At 33.9% G+C, this 17,983-nt stretch overlaps 1 protein-coding gene across 1 annotated transcript in view; it reads right to left on the bottom strand.

The window, feature by feature from the left end:
* The window catches only part of LOC110093777, a 3,338-nt gene extending 527 nt beyond the window's left edge, over positions 1–2,811 (bottom strand). Inside the window, exon 1 of the mRNA XM_020818762.1 lies at positions 2,365–2,811. Coding sequence (XP_020674421.1) covers positions 2,365–2,811 — 447 coding nt within the window. The remainder of the gene's footprint in view (positions 1–2,364) is intronic.
* Positions 2,812–17,983: the final 15,172 nt, after the last annotated feature.

Genomic DNA, 17,983 nt, shown 5'->3' with positions numbered 1-17,983 from the left:
TGAATTTGAACATTGCATGCATCTTATATCCCTAGGAAGAGGCATTTTCCCCCAAATAGATTAGTGAACTCATTTCTAGGGGTAAGGTGTTACTCTTGTGGCATCCTATTAAACATTATGTACACTTGCACTTTATACTATAGAGCACATCTAATTTAAAGGCTCAAACTATTACCATCATAGCATATCATGAATAACATTAATTTTGCAAAGCATAAGGTGGGACCCAAACTCACTTGGGTTCCCTAATCAAACTTTTGAATGACTTTGTTAGAATGCACACACAAGAAGTCCAATAAGTCCATGTGATATATGGACAGTGGCTGCACAAGACACATGACTGGTGACTTGAAAAAGTTCATCATGCTGGAGGCCAGGAGCAAAAGAAAGGTGATATTAGAAGATAATAGCACTAAAAAAGTTGTTTGTTTAGGTATAATTATTAAAACTAATGGCTTTATTTTTAAAAATGTGCTTTATGTAGAATGGTTAAAGCATAATCTATTTAACATTAGTTAACTATGCAATAAAGGTTTTAATTTAAAATTTCTTTTATAAAAAATTTTAATTATTTTATATAAAAAAAATTTTTGAAAGGAAAAAAGAATTAATACTCTATTTATTCTTGATTTGGATTGTAGTGATACTTCTAATAATATTTGCTGCTTGAAAACTATTATGGATGAATATTGGCTATGGCATAAGAAGTCATGTCATGTTATTATAAAAACCCTTAGGAAATAACCCAAAAGGATTTAGTTAGAGGCATTCCCAAGTTAGAGTTCACTAAGAATCATCAATATGATGCCTATCAATTATGGAAACAAATAAGATCTTTATTCCATTCAATTAAAGAAATTATGACCACCAAACTACTAGAAATTGTTCAAATGGACTTATTCAGACTCATAAGTATAACTAGTATAGGTGATAAGAGCTTTGTAATTGTGATTGTAGATGACTACTCTAGATTCATATGGGTTAGATTCTAAATATATAAGAGTGGGTCATTTTATGAGTTCAAGATTTTCTCTACTTGTATTCAAAGAAAGTTAGGCTGTTTGATTTCTACAATTCATAGTGATAATGATGGAGAGTTTGAGCATGAAAGCTTAAATTAATTTATAAAGAATTTTGGATTAATCACAATTTCTTTCCCCTTGGTACCACAATAGATTGACATAGCTTAGGTAATAGGATTTTGATAGAGGTAGCTAGGCTAATTTTAGGAGAGTATACTTTACCTAGATATTTTTTGGTAGAGGCAGGAAATACTATCTACTATGGGTTGAATAGGGTAAACATTAGGTTAAAGCTTAATAAGATACCCTATGAACTACTTAAGGGTAGGATACCAAACTTATCCCAACTACATACTCTGGCTAAGAATGCTTTGTACTTGTGAATTGTAAATCTCATTTAAGGATGTTTGTTTCTAAGATAGATGGAGTATTCTTAAGGTATTTTTAATAGATAAAGCCTATAAGATCTTCAACAAAAGAACCTTAGTTGTAGATGAATCTACCCATGTGGAATTTATGAGTAGATAGACATGTTGAGCCTAAGATAGAGGATGACGATGAGGTTCAGATTTGATGGGGTGTGTGAATTATGATGGGCTTTTGTGACTTTTTAAGACTGATTCTATCTGAGCTTAGCTAAATGTGGCATGTAAGATTGAAATATGATTACATTTTCTTTGATAAGTTAATAATTTAATAAAAATACACTGTTTATTCTAATTGTAAAAATTATCCTACAAAAATTAAAATGATGTTTTTAAGTTCCAATCATTGAATAGAAATAACTAGTATAGTTTATACAATTCTAATAAAATATTTTGGATTGATGTATGTAAATATCATTCTTTTTCTATTGAGACTCTTAATTCTAGGTGTGGATTGGAGCATATGCATCTCTAGATCTCTATTGAGCTTGTAAGGGTGAAAAGTATATCTGCTAACTTCCCACAATTTTATTAACTCCATAGAACATAGAATATTCAAACATCATATTGCTAGGATTGCAAACATTTTATTTTAATACACTTGATTGTTCTTGCATTCCTTTTTTCTAGAAAAAACTCATGGAGGGGCCTAAGCGTTAATAAAAAAAGAAGTTGCAAGGTCCTTATGGGTAACCTTCAGCTCACTACTACTCTTTTTTTTTTTTTAAGAAAAGCTAAAAAACTTTTTATTAAATAAATAAAAAACAGTCAAACTACTTACAAGAATCCGACTCCTCCTTTAACAAAGAAATAAAAGAAGGAGGGATATTCCCAAAAGTAACATCTTCCCAATCAAACGAGCTAAAACAAGCTAAATTAGCACAAAAATCAGCTAACTTATTGCATTCTCTACTAACACAGTTAAAAATAACAAAATCAAAATCTTTAATAAAAGAAATTTCAGAAGAATTATTACCACCATTCTTCACCAGCTCCTTGAAGTAATTAATCACATTCATGTTATCCCCTTCATAAATGAGACCTCTATATTCAAGCATCCACTCCTTAATCACTTGCTTTATTGTAAGAATAGCTTGGTGTTCCACTGCAGCTGAATCCCAATGAATAATAGGTCTTCCAAAAGCTAATAAAAGACTTCCAAAGTGATCTCTAAATACCACTCTGATACCTGCCTTGTAAGAATTGTGGATAGCCGCATCTATATTTACTTTAATCCAATCAGATGGAGGAGAATGCCAAGAGTTCAGCAACCTATGAGGTTGATTAGCATCCTCAATACCCGAAGAATTGCAGCTTAAATCATTAAAAGCCACCGAGCTACAGATAGCTTTCGTAGCTGTCATGACTGAGCTATATTTCCTTCCCTCATGAACATATAAATTTCTTGCTTTCCATGAATGGAATATGGAAATACAAAGTAAACTCTTCATCCAAGCATTTTGAGAGTCCAACCAAGAGAAACAAGTTTCCAATGAGAAGAAATTAGGAATGTCAAAACCCCATTTCTTCAAAACTGACATTACCTCTTTCACTTTATTGCACCCAAAAATGACATGTTCAATGTTTTACACTTCTTCACAACCTCTAGGACATTTATCATATCCTTGTAACCTTATCTAGCATAAAAATTGATAAGTTGGTATTGCATTCTTTAGCAGTCTCCACCAGAATAACTTGACTCTTTGGTTCAACTTTATTTTCTTGAATATGTTCCAGGTTTTGTCCTCTGTTTTTTCAGAAATAGTGGCTTCAGCTGCAAGAGCTATAATAGATTTGCCCAAAAGTTTATACATAATCTCAACTTTATCTTCACCATTTCTAATCTCAGTGGAAAAGATAAGATCAATAAGACCATCCCCAAAGAACTCTTTTAGATTCACCGTGTTCTAATTACCGTCATTTAAGAAATTTTCAACCATGATGCAGCTTCCTTCCGTGATGTTGACAAAAGTTGGCCAGTTGATAAAGCTTTTGTCTAAAACCTAAACATCTTCAAATGCATTGATATTCTTTCCATTCCCCACAGTCCATCTAATAATAGGCTTCAAGAATTTGTTTCCATTGCATAACAATCTCCAAGAAACAAATCCGTTTTTGTTGGTTGGTTGTCCTTCCATGAATCTTCCATACTTCGGAAACAAAAGCTTGTGCAAAAGAGATTCTTCATTTTGAATATATCTCCAAGCTAATTTAGCCCTCAAAGGACCTACATGCTTAGAGCAAGAATTGATGCCAAGTCCACCCCAATTTCTCGGTCTGCACATAAGATCCCAACTAACATAATGCAGGCCTGCATTGCCATCACGCTTCCTCCATATGAATTCCCTGCAAATTTTATCAATTTCATACAGAACTTTCTTAGGAACCATAGAAATGGTAGAGTGGAAAATTGGGTATGTCAGTAACACTAATTTTACCAAGGTTATTCTCCCGGCTAATGAGAATAGCTTACCACCCCAAACACCAAGCATACTCATAGTTTTATCTAATAAAAATTGAAAGTCAGCTTTATGAATCCTTCTTAGCACCACCTTGACTCCCAAATAACATAATTCTTTAATCTCTCTCAAATTCATGATTCTACAAATCCTCCTTCTCCTTCTATTCTTCACCGAGAGTCCAAAGAGGACTCCAGATTTTCCACATTCACTTTTGTCCTGTCCATCCGCAGAAGCCCATAAGAATCCCTTTGATAACTTTGATCGATTTGACTTGAGCATTAGAGAATATAATAATGTCATCAGCATACAGTAAATGGGAAATTTTAGGCCCATTATTAGAAACTTCAACTCCTATAGAACTCCCTCTAAAACTGAGAACATTAGTAATAAGTTGAGCACACATAACAAATAAAAAAGGGATAGAGGGCATCCTTGCCGGAATCCACTTTTGGCTTCTATCCACTTAGAATAAGAACCATTAATGAGAAGAGAGATCTTAAATCCCGTTACACATTCAACTATCAAATTAGAAAACATGATAGGAAATTTAAAGTATTCTAAAACTTTTACCAAAGTTTTCTATCCCATGGAGTCATAAGCTTGCTCAATATCTATTTTGGAAGAAGCCATTCCCTTGGAAGACTTGGAATGTTTAAATCTATGAAAAACTTCCTGTGCTACTATAATGTGATCAGAGAGAGATCTTCCTTTCAAAAAAGCTCCTTGTTCCAACGAAATGATTTTTGGAATTATCAATAAGATTATATTGAGAATCATTTTAGCCACTATTTTATAGACCGAATTACATAAGCTAATTGGTCTATAATTAGAAGGAAAAATCGGATTCTTCACCTTAGGAATCAACACAATATTAGTGGCTTTCCAATTTTCATTCATTTTACCATGCTTGAAGAAATGATTAATAGCTTCCCAAAGATCAATTTTGATAATATTCCGATAATGCCTAAAAAGGAATAAGACATACCATCCTTTCCAGGAGCAATGTTCCTCCCTAGTTTTTTTGATCACTTCTTCTAATTCTTTAAACGAAAAATCCTTGTTAAGAACTTTTCTACCTTCATCATTCAACGATGCAATGGAATCAGGCCAGTTATCCAGAACACAATTCCTCCGCACCCAATTGTTGCTAAAATACCAAAAGATCACATCCTCTATCTGTTTTTGGTCTTAAGCCATTGCTGGTTGCTCATCCTTGATTTTATGAATAAAGTTTGTATTCCTCCTCCCACTAACATATGATTGAAAGAACTTAGAATTTGTGTCTCCATCCACCAACCACTTGACTTTTGCTCTTTGCTTCCACCATGAATCAAGTCTAGACATTACAGAATTTAAATCTTCCATCTTTGCCTTGAGTAACCAATGAACTTCTTCTGTGTTATTTCCTCTTTCAGATTCAAATTCCTGTAGTTTTAAAACTTCAGCTTTCAGATCTTTCTTGGATAGATTTAGAGCCTTGAACTTATTTTTACTCCAGTAATGTAAGTTCTTTAACGTCCTTTTAATTTTTTGATTTAAAACAAGAGGAGGATCACCCAATGTTTTCTTCTTCCAAGAATTCTTTACAACACCAACTAAAGCTGGTAAAGAGGTCCATACTTCTTCGAACATCAATACTTTTTTGCTAGGAGAATTGAATTTTAACAGATTTTGTAATATCGGACAGTGGTCCGAAGCCATCCTTGCCAAATGCCTCACCATTAGTCTATGAGAAGAGTTCAATGCCGCTGAATTGACCAGGCATCTATCCAGCTTTTCAAGAATTTTCTATGCACCTTTTTTATTATTGCTCCAAGTAAACTTTGGACCAACTTCCGCCACCTCATGCAAATCGTTGCATATAATAAAAGACTTCATTTCCTTCGGTCCCAAGCCAAAAACAAAGTCTCTTCCTCCCTTATTCTCTTCCTTAGACAATAAACAGTTGAAATCTCCCCTTAAAATCATAGGAAAATCATTAGTCAAATGATGCTCCAATCTCTCCCATAACCTCCTCTTGTAAATATACTAATTACCATAAATTGTAGCAATTCTCCAGGTGCCCCTATTGAACACATTAAGATCTCCAATAAGAAACTGGTTTGAAGATTCCAGCATATGAAAAGTGGCCATATCCTTTTTCCAAATAACAAGAATTCCTCCAAAGAGTCCTTCCGAAGGAACTTGACAGAAGTCCCAACCTTCTCCAACTAAGGAACTTATAATTTTTCCATCCACAACAGTGAGCTTAGTCTCAACTAAGCCAAGAAAGAAAACTCCAAATTCCTTAATGAAATCTTTTGCATAAAGAGAAGCTTTTACCTTCCTTGCTCCTCTACAGTTCCAGAAACCAATGGATGACATTAAAGTTTTAAGGGGAAGAGGTTCCCCGCCCTTGATTTTACCTCACCTTCCAATTTCCTGCTCCTTGTATTCATTTTGATAGGTCCTAAGCCTTTTAACTGCTTAGTCCCCTTCTTCCTTGTCTTGCTTGATTCTTCTTCTGATAAGTTAAAATTATCCTCTATAAGATCTCTGCTTGTACCTTCTTCATTTACTCCTTTAGAAGAAATCTCTGAGTTAACAATCACCACAGTTACTTTATCTGCATCTTCAATAATTTCACCCTCTTCCTCTAAGTTGATCAATGCATCAAATTGATTAGAATTATAGATTTTACCAACAGCTAATGAACAGCTATTAAATCTTTTTACTTTTTTTGGAATTTCCTTTTCTTCATCTTGATTGCTGGATACCAACAGCTCCTCTTTTGAATTTGTTATTACCTCTTTAAGATTTCTTTGGTTCCTGGAAAAAGGATCATATGAATTGACTTCACCATTAGTTTCTAGGACTTTCTTCTCTGGAACTTTCTGCCAAGTTCTGTTGCTTTGCAATTTGTAATTTCTACCTCCCTTCTTTCCATAGTTAACATGCACCCATGGGCCATATCCATCTTCATTGTCTTTCAGAGCATATTTTTCTACAAATTTTACATCTGAATTTCTGTTCAAAACTGCATTCTCTTTTTCAGTAGGCAATGTAGTAGATTTACTAAAAACCTGTCCAGGTACCTCCTTGCTCACTTGGCAGAATTTCTCCAAGTGTCCAATCTTCCCACATTTGAAGCAAATGATTGGTAGTTTTTCATAACATACTTTCTGATATAATTTCCCAACTGCTCCTTTTACCCAAACTCCTAGAGGTAGTTTGCCTTCAAGACTGATTCTAACACAAACTCTTGCATATTCACGCCTCCCCCATTGAAACATATTCTCATCGATCAAAAAAGGTACTCCAACCTTCGAAGCTATCCTGCAAACATTAATCCTGTCCCAACATTGCCAAGGGAAGTTTGGAAATCTAATCCAAATGGAAGTCGTAATCCCCTTTAGTGAAGAAGGATTAAATTCCGGTGACCATTTGTCCAAACCAATAATACAACCATTCACAAACCAAGGGCCATTATTTAAAATAGATTCTGTACCTTCTATTTCTTCAAACGAACAAAGAACCCATCCACCTCCTAGTAGAGTCATATGGAATCTACCAAATCGGTTCCATTGTTTCCTTAGTTCCGCATTAATAACTTGATACGGAACCATTTCGCCAAATACCTTGACGACCAAAGCCTTCTTCAGTCTACCAGGATTCTCCAACTCATTTTATTGATGAAGTTTAACGGCACCGTCTTCAGCAAATTCATTCCCATAATCAAAATCAACAATTTTGAAATTAGGCTTGGATTTCCATGCATTTACCACAGTTTTGATCGGTAGAGGGGGATATGCAGCTTCCAGATTTTCTTTATTAATACAATTGGCCAACATTGCTGATTCACATTCTCTAACCCTTTCTAGATCTTCATTCTTCTTGTGTTCTTCATCAACTTCTCCCCCTTTATTGGGAATAACTGAATCAATTTTTTTAATCAAAGGAGTACTAATCATTGCCATGTCCATCTTCATTCCAGAAGTTCTTCCATCACCCATTAAACAATCATTTTCCAGATCTCCCCTATCTTCACCGGTAGCAGCAATCTCGTAACAATAAGATTTCTTCTGAGAAATGTTTATATCATTGATCATAATACCTTTCCCTTTGCCGACACATTCAGAAATTATTTTTGGAGCTTGATAACCGCCTTCATTGATCACTAGAGGTTTAGCAGATTTAAACCTCAAATTAGCCTCTTTATCGAGCAGCTTATTAGCATCTCCAAAAGCTGGAGGCGAAACACCATTTTTATTTCGAGACAATAATTTGATCGAAGATGTAGCTGTGAAGCAACTATCACCGGCGCCAAAAGAAGTCCAGTGACCTTCCGTCACCATCAATGGTGGACGAAAATTGTGGGAAACCAAAATTTCAAAATCCCGTTGAAAACTATCTCACGCGAAAAGTGGAGCTTCTCTCTCTAGATTAGACAAAATTTATTAGCTCACTACTACTCAAAAGTGCTATAAAACAAATAAAAAATAAACCTACAAGGGCCAAAAGTCCCCTTTAAACAAAATTACAAAAAAGAAACTTAAAAATATGATAAGGCAGCCGGAAGCCAACACCCAAAAAATATAACTTAAAAATCAAAGTAGTTTGCCACTTCACCTGCACAAAGCAAAGGGCGCAACATAAAAAAATAATAATGCAAGGAGTAGTATAATAATAGTGCATATAGTTTAATAAATTAGAAGCAATATAAGAGGAAAATTAGAAAAATTGGAGAAAGTATGAGCAAGATAAGTGGAGTAGGTTAGATCAATAGAAGTCTTGAACCACCTGTAGATGATATAAACAACTAGCAACCAATAATAGAAAATCACAATGAGCTCATTTCAGTGATAGTAACATAAACCTGACAGCAACAGTCCAACAAGACAAGGACATAAATAATGACCTTCATGGGCTGCAAGATGAACAAGGAGTTAAGGCAACCCAACAAAATGCTATAACACCTATAGAAATCAATAACTAGATGAACAAGGATATGGTCATAGTCATCCCAAATATTAATGAAAACTAGATAATCCAACTGGCCAAATACAGCACCACATAGGAGACCTGAGAACCAAAGAAAAATAAAGTAGAAGTAAACCCAAGGATAGTAGCAGCAACTTAAAAATTATAGCAAAGCAAAGCTGTGGGAAGAAAACCCTGTCAACAATAGCATTGATAACAACATAATAGCCAAAAATAGCCACAACCACACCATTCTATTATATAGCAGGTACAGAAATGATACATCAAAAAAAAACCCAAAGGAATAGAAATGAGAAGTGTAATAGCAATTAAAATTTTGCTAGCCCAATTGGAAAAAATTTCCAAGTAGACCAATTAGATAGAGGACCATCCAAATTAATGAAGAATACAACATTGCCAGCATACACAAGCCTCATTTCAACTAAAAACCATTATAGATTACCAAAAACATTGGATATGGCAAGCCAGATGCTAGCTGAGCTCAGGAAGGTAGTATCATAGAGGGCGTCATGATGAAAACCCTAATTTTCTTAATTCTAAACCCAAATGCACTCAGAAACATCAAATAGATTATGTAGAAGAAGTTAGAATTAGAAGAACTAGACAGATAACTGGGTATACCCACCAAAATAGTTCCACCTAAAGAATGCCAACCCACCTTACCAAAAAAACTTATTAAACTAGAAAAATACACCCTTAACCAAGTAACCAGCACTAAAACACCAACATTCCTAAAGGACAAACCAAGAAGCTAAAAGTACCCATCCAACATAATACAAAGCTAATAGTCCCTACCAAACAGAACAGGGACCCAAATATAACCACTAATGGAAAAGATGAGCATCAATAAGGGATAAAATCAGAAGACCAAATAACACAATCATAGCTCAAGTCCATCCCAAAATAACATCAAGCAATGATTAAATAAAGATTAATAGGAAAAGAAAAAATATGGATATTACATAAACCAAAACCAGGTATGATAAGATTAGTCACCCAAGCACAAAATAGTACCATAAGAGACACCAAATAATCCACACAGCCAAAAGCCCAGCAAAACTAAATGAAAAGCATACCCACAAGCCCCAAAATCTAAAAAACACTAAATCCTAACATAAGAAAAACCCAATTCATCCAGCCCAATAAGTCCTTTTAGTTTATTAGGTAAATTGATAAAACTGAAATTAGTATAGCACTCCAAATTGTAACCAAGATTGGGTAACCAATCAGCATAAGCATTACCTTCCCTATGAACATGAGAAATAGAGAAGCTAACAAAAATCAAAAGTTAATTAATTTCTCAATGAAGATAAAAATATCAGGATTACAAATGCTATCCTTAGACTACATAAGGAAATGAATATTAGAAGTAACATCCACCTCAATCCCTATATTAGTTATGGAAAGAGAGAAACATAATTCAAACTTTGAAATGTGTAAATAGCAAATAACTCTGCTATAACAAAAGAACATTTTTGTAAGGGGATAGTAAAAGCCATGATAATATTCCCCTGGTCATCTCTAATAATACCACCACACTCAAAGCAAAATTTTTAACCGACCCATTAACATTAAGTTTAAAAGTATAAAGAGGAGGTTTAAGCCAATAAAAAAATTTAGGATCTTCTAAAGAATTGCTAATCTGCGGTGATATACCAGAATATTGAGCCATGAAATAATAATTCCATAAATTTTTATAGATCAAGAGATTGGAAGAATAAAGATTAAACACTTTGTCTTTAATATTCTGAATAATATGATGATAATCCATACGATTATTATTAAACAAAGAGTTATTTCTAGCAAGCCTAAGATACCACATAATAAGAGAGCGAATAACATTTCTAATATGCCCTTTAGAATTAATGAACCAAGAATCCAGCAAAGCATTGATGAACATATTAGCATTAAATTAATTCAGCCTAAAAATATCATTAAAATAAGTCCAAGTTTTAATAGCAATAGGACCAGAAATGAATACATGATGCATGTTTTTTATGCATGATTCTCCAAATAAAAACATAAACAGTGTTTGAAATACTTTTATGCCAAATTATAGACTAAACTTTCTTAACATAATTCTTATCTCTAAATGCATACCAAGCATCCTATAAATTAAACATACAATTTTGAGAAAGATCACTAAATAAAATATCATCAGAATCAATATTAAAAGGAAGATTTAACTTTCTAGAAATAACATACTCAGGAAGAATGTCAACAAGATTATTGTAATCCCAAGTGTTGTTAGTGATAAAGGACTTAAGTTTAACAACAACATTAGAAAATGTACTAAGAAGAGAGTCAATAAACTGACCATTAAGCCACTGATATTGCCAAAAAAAAAAAGGTTACCACTACAAAGGCCCCATTGAACATGAGGCTCATCAATCCATTTGATACTATAAAACCTCTTCCAAACTCTGAAACTACCATTATTATAACTGCACAAAGTAGGATGCTAACCAACACAATACATACTAGTCATAAATCCATTACACATACTAAGTTTAGTACAAAAATGGAACCAAAGCTTAATAGAATAAGCATTGGATAAATCATACATATTTTTATAACCCAAAGCCCCTTCCTCAAGAGCCCCACTACAATTAGTCCAAGAAAATGAAATAACTTTAGAATTGATGTTAGAACCTTTCCACAAAAAAAAACTTGTTAAAAACTTTCTCAATCCTATTGCAAACAATACGAGTAGGTTGTAAAGTTTGAAAAAAAAATTGGTAAAAAGCACAAAATATTTTTGATAAGAATTAACCTACCTCAAAAACTTAAAAAGGTAGAATACTAAAGAATTAAGCTTTTTATGCATAGAAGTAACAAGATCATCAAACAAAAACATTTTCTTCCAACATTTATAAAGGAGAACCCCTAAATACTTAATAAGAAATGAGCCTTCCAAAAATTTAGTAGTATTTTCAATATAAAGCATGTGATCATGAGAAACTTTATTCGACACAATAAAGTATCTCTAACTTTTATTAACAAAAAGCCATCTAGAATTTTTAAAAGTATATAAGAACCACATGAGTCTCTTAACCCTGTTTAAGCGGCCATTAGAAAAAATAATAACATCATCAAAAAATCATAAGTGAGAAACAGGAAAACCAACCAAAGTCCTATAATTATGATCAGGATAATTTTCATAAAGATTGATTGTACCTTTAGATAAATACACAATGGCGATAATAAAAAGGGCATGAGAGATTGGATCACCTTTTTTTAAACCATGTGAGGATTTAAAGAAACCATTGGTTTTTCCATTAATAATGGCAGGAAAAAAAGAGCCTTCAATGTATTATTTAATGAGCTTAATGAAGGCCAAATTAAAAACAAACAAATGCAAAATATTATAGAGAAAATTCTAATTAATGTTATCTTAAGATTTAGCTATGTCCAAATTTAAAAACAATGTTTCCCCTTGGCACCTTAATATCCAAATCCTGAAGGATTTCTTGAGTAAGTAAAATGTTATCCAAAATAGATCAACATTTAACAAAGCATGTTTGATTAGGAGCAATGATTCTAGGAAGTAAAGAATAAAGGAAGTTCATAAGTATTTTAGAAATCATTTTACTAAAAAAGGTACCGAGACTAATAGGCCTAAAATCATTCCAATTACAAAATGCAATTTTGTTAGGAATAAGCACAATAGAGGTGGAGGATAAAATCTTAGGAATATTATTACCCATGAAGAAATCCAAAACTGCATTGAAAAGATCAGACTAATAATTTCCCTAGAATTTTGAAAAAACTGTGGTTAAATCATCCGGACTAGCAACAAAGTTATAATTCATATAAAAAATAATCCGCTTAATTTCCTCCAAAGTAGGAGCAGTAAGAACCATATTATCCTCATGGCTAATAAGATAAGGAATAATATTATGATTATCAGTAGGGGTGGGAGAAAATTTTTATTAAACAAATTTTTAAAAAACTCCACCCTAGAATTAGCAATTTTCCCATTATCCTCAATATAAGATCCAACACCATAATCAATTTAATGAATCAAATTCTTAGCTCTATTCTTCTTAACAAAGGCATGAAAATACTTACAATTATTATTCTCTTCAATAAGATGCTTGAAAGAAGCCTTTTCTTTCCAAAAGGCTTCCTCCGAAGCTTGTAAGTTGAAAAGATAGTTTTTAGCATGTTGGAGAAGAGTAAAATTCTCATCAGAAGGATGTTGTTGATAGTTAAGCTCCAAAGAGTTCACTTAGTCCTCAACAATCAATATATTAGTGAAAACAATTTTAAAAATATTTTGATTCCACCAATTAATTTTATGCTTCAATCTTTTAAGCTTAATCAACAATCTGTTCATCCAAAAAAAAAAAAAAGAGTTATTAGGGTCAAGTCGAACTTGCCAATTATCTTGAACCATATTGGGGAAAGAAGGATCAAAGAATCCACATATTTTGAAATATGAAGTTAGAGGCAGAAATATCATTTCTCAACATAATGGTAATAAGTATAGGATAATATTATCAGATAAAGGTCTACTAAGATGCTCAACATGGGTAGAACTTGAGGCATTAATTCAATTATCATTAAAAAAAGCACAAGATCCAACCGCTGCCGTAGAATACCCTGATTCAAAGAGAAATTGCAAATAGTATAACCAATATCAACAAGGTTAAAATCCAATATCATGATATTAAAGTCTTCTATAGACAAACAAATATGTTAGGTAAATCTTTGGGATAATCGATGGGGTTTCTAGAGAGAGAAGCTGCGGGTTTCTAAAGAGAGAATCTTCACGGGGTTCGTGAATTTGATTTTCTTTTTCATTTTTATTCTTCATTTTTTCAATTGCTTTGTTTGGATTACTTTTGGATTGGGTGACGATTCCTTCATTCAGGTCTGGGTTTTGGCCCAGGCATTTCTTGATGTTATTCTAGATTTCTGATTTTTTTCTAACGTTCGGACAGCTTTTCGGGGTTTCTGAAGAGTGAGGAATGGTTAGATTGGCCAATTCCTTTATTTCTCATTATAATATCAGTACCATGGCGAAGACTGGTCGGAATCTTTCTTTGAAGATTAAATCTAAAGAGATTTGCGGTTCTAATACTTCTGAATTTGATCTTCATGAAGTAAAGTCTGGCAATTCTTGTTCTGAAGAAGAAGTTCAATTTTTTGAAGATCCTATTATGGAGGATGTTATAAATTCTAAATTTGTTTGCCCCCCAGAGGATTATAGATTGGATTTGAATGAGATTATGATGGAGGTTGTTATTCAGGAAGGACTTACCAGATGGAGATCTGATTCCGTAGTCCTGTAATCTGTTCGGGTGAATTACAATATCCGAGAACCTGGTTGTGTAAATTATCAATCGAGAGTGGGTATACCTGTTATCATCTTTGATAAAAGGTCCATTAATTTCGTTGGAAAACCTTCTAAATCAAGGTTTTCCCCTGTTCTTCTGGAAGATGTGAAGGAGTTTTCTGATGATGGTATTACCATGAAGCCGTCCCAAGATGAGATGATGTTAAATATGAAGCGACTGGAAACTGCTCTGGTGGGAAAAATCCTGGGGAAGAAACTTTCATATTCTTTCATTTCTGTGGAATTAAAAAAGAAATGGAATAGAATCGGAGAATTTAAATTCATTCTAGCCGGTGCAGATTCTTTTATTTGCATTTTCCAATCTAGTATGGCAAGGGATTCTGTTTTGAATGGAGGACCGTGGCATATAGCGGGTAGACTTATTGGTATTAATAATTGGACCCCTGCATTTGATCCTAATTCTATGGAGGGTCTTTTTACTCCTGTTTAGGTTAGACTACCTAATCTTCCTCTATTATATTGGGATAGCAAAAATATTACTATAATTTCCTCCTTGATAGGAAAACCTGTTTGGCTTGATGATTTCTCTAATTCGTGGGGCAATAGCAGTTATGCTAGAGTTTGTATTTGCTTGGATCTAAGCAAACAACTTCCTAAAGGAATATGGATTCAGGGGTTAAATGGAAAAAATTTTCAACCTTGTGAATTTGAGGAAAACCCAATCTTGTGTTATGATTGTGGAAAGATTGGGCATCATAAAGAGAAATTTCCAGATCATCATGGTTTCATTAATGATAATAATGTAGAGGATCATTTTGAGCAGCCGGAGAATATAAAGTCTGAGGTTACTCATGTTTTGGTAGATGTTCAGAATGACAAGTCTAGAGAGGCTGAATCTGCACCTTGGGTGATTGTTAAAAGAAAGAGAAAACCTTTTGTCAAAAGAAACAATTCAAGCTTTGAGGTGGTTAAACCTCCTGTGGTTAGAAATATGGTTCAGCAATGGAGATTGAAGGATTCGTTGTATTCAACTCGAGAAAGCAGCGGGAAGATTGATCCTTTGTCTAGAAAATCCCGTAGTTTCCTTTCTGGTATCAATCGAAAACAGACTGGAATTATTTTCAAAGATCCTATCATTGAGCCGGTTTCAAATTTGGTTCAATCTAATGGATCATTGAAGGGTAAAGAAATTTTTTCAGATTCTAATGAACCTGATAACTTTGGTGGTTCTGTGCAATAATTGAATACTAAATCAGAGATTGTTAAGGAAATTACGGAAGATGGAGGGGGACTTTCTCCCCCTCTATTAAATCAATGAATCCCCTTATTGTTTGGAATTGCCGTGGGGCCAAGAAGAAGTCCACGGCAAACTATGTACATCATCTTTTGGATGTACATAAACCTTCCTTATTTGCTCTGGTTGAAACTAAGGTGGACAGTTTTGGTAGAAAGGAAGCGAATAAGATCTTTGGGAGGCAGTGGGAATTTCACTGCCTTGCTTCTAAGGGGAAATCTGGTGGTATCATGATCTTCTGGAATGTTAATTTTTTCTCTTTTCAAATTGTTCAGGAGATGGACCAATGCATATTGGGGATTCTTTATAATGGAAAAGGTGTTTCTTTCCTTATAGCCACGGTCTATGCCAGCACTTCTCTTGCTGGAAAAGACAATTGTGGAACTTTCTTCAACAGCATTGTAATAAAGACGTGCTTATGATTGTAGGTGGAGACTTTAATTGTGTGTTTGATTAAAGAGATAAGAAAGGTGGTAAACTTTCATCTTCAATTCTACTACTCAGGATTTATGGGATTGTATGATGAAATGTGATTTGCAGGAAACGAATTTTGTGGGTCCTAGGTATACTTGGACTAATAACAACGAAGGTGCTAGAAAGATATGGGTGAGCAATGATAGATTTTTTATCAACTCACTCTTTCTTCAAGCTTTACCAAATGTTATTACTCATCATCTTGCTAGAGTGGATTCTGATCATGCCCCCATTTTATTGTACTTATTTGAGAAATCTATTTCTCTAAAGCCGGTTATACATTTTGAAGATACTTGGTTGTCTTATCATCAATCCTATAGAATTGTCAAAGCCAAATGGGTTTGGTTCTCTAATGGGTCGGCTGCAGAAGTCTTGAATAAAAAATGTAAGAAAACACTTAGAGCTTTGTTCTTTTAGAGTAAGAATAAGCTCAAGGAGCTTAACGAAACCAAGCTTTTGCTGGAAGATGAGCTGTTACAACTCCAGAACCAGGACTGCTCGGATATGGGGCTTTATCATATGCAAATACATGATATGAAATAGAAGGTTGTTCTTCTTCAATCGGTTCTTGCAAAGGATTAATACATGGTGGATTCAAAGAGAAAAATGTCAGTGGATTGAAGATGGGGATCGGAATTCTAAATTCTTCCAGGTGGCTGTTTCCAGCCGCAGGAACTCTAAAAGAATTCATCTTTAGTAAGTGAGGAGGGAAAACTGTTAAAGGCGGAGGAAGAGATTACCTTTGAATTGACTAATTTCTTTAAGAAGAAATGGGCAAGTAAGAATGTTTCTCTGGAGAATTGGCCCTGTCTACAAAGCCTTCTTGATGATTCTCACATTCAGATGCTACAATGTATGGTTACTAGGGAAGAGGTAATCAAAGCTGTCTTCAATCTTTCCTCTAACAAATCTCCTGGATTGGATGGTATTACAGCTAGCTTCTTTAAGAACTACTGTGATATTGTGGGTAAGAATGTTATGGAGGCTATTCTGAAATTTTCCTTAGGAAAGATTCATATGGAATGGAAGGATACTCATATAGTTCGTATTCCAAAAGTTAATAATTCTGACTGCCCTTCTAAGTTCAGGCTGATAAGCCTTTGTCAAACTATTTACAAGGTAATTGTTATTATTTTGTTAAATAGAATCAAGCCGTTGCTTCCGCTTTTGATTGATGAACATCAAGTTGCTTTTGTGCCGGGTAGATCTATATATGGATATTGTTTGATTGCACAAGAAATGATGGAGAAGTTTAGAAGATCTCAATCTAAAGGTAGTTTGTGTTCAATTAAGATTGACATGGAACAATCTTATGATAGCATAAGCTGGGATTCGTTAAGGAAGATCATGCAGTTACTAAAATTTCCTTCAAATTTTATTTGCTGGATTTTACAATGTGTTTCTAATCCTCGGTTTTCTTTATCCATTAACGGTAAGAGGATGAATTGGATACATGGGTGCAGGGGATTTAGGCAAGGTTGCCCCCTGTCACCGTATCTTTTTATCATATGTTCAGATCTTCTATCAAAAGCTATTGTACAATTTGGAGGAGAAAGACTTGGAGTATATTTATGGCGGTCAAGTCCGAAAATCAGTCATTTGCTTTATGTAGATGACATTATTCTTTTCTCTATAGCCAATTCTTGGCATCTTAAGAAAACGAAGGACATTTTCAATTTGTATTGTTCTTGGACTTGTTAGAAAATCAACATAGAAAAATCTATGGTCATTTTCAGTAAAAATACACCTTGTTGGAAGCAATATAATCTCTCCAAAATGTTGGGTATGAAGAGAGTTATTTCTATTGATTATTTGGGTTTTAACTTTTCTCTATCTCGTATGAAGGCTTCAGATTTCAACAATGTTATTTCTAAAGTCATGAATTTGATAGCTGCTTCGAGATCCAAATTGATGTCGCTAGCTGGTAGGATTTCGCTTGTTAGATCTACAATTTCTACTCTTATTTACTATCATCTTGCTCATTCTAAGGTTCCTATTGTTGTTTTAGAGAAAATAAAAAAGCT

Source organism: Dendrobium catenatum, unplaced genomic scaffold, assembly GCF_001605985.2.
Source record: "Dendrobium catenatum unplaced genomic scaffold, ASM160598v2 fragScaff_scaffold_906, whole genome shotgun sequence".
Classification (NCBI taxonomy): Eukaryota; Viridiplantae; Streptophyta; class Magnoliopsida; order Asparagales; family Orchidaceae; genus Dendrobium; species Dendrobium catenatum.
Note: the sequence above shows the minus strand (reverse complement) of the source record. Positions and strands in the feature narration are given on the sequence as shown.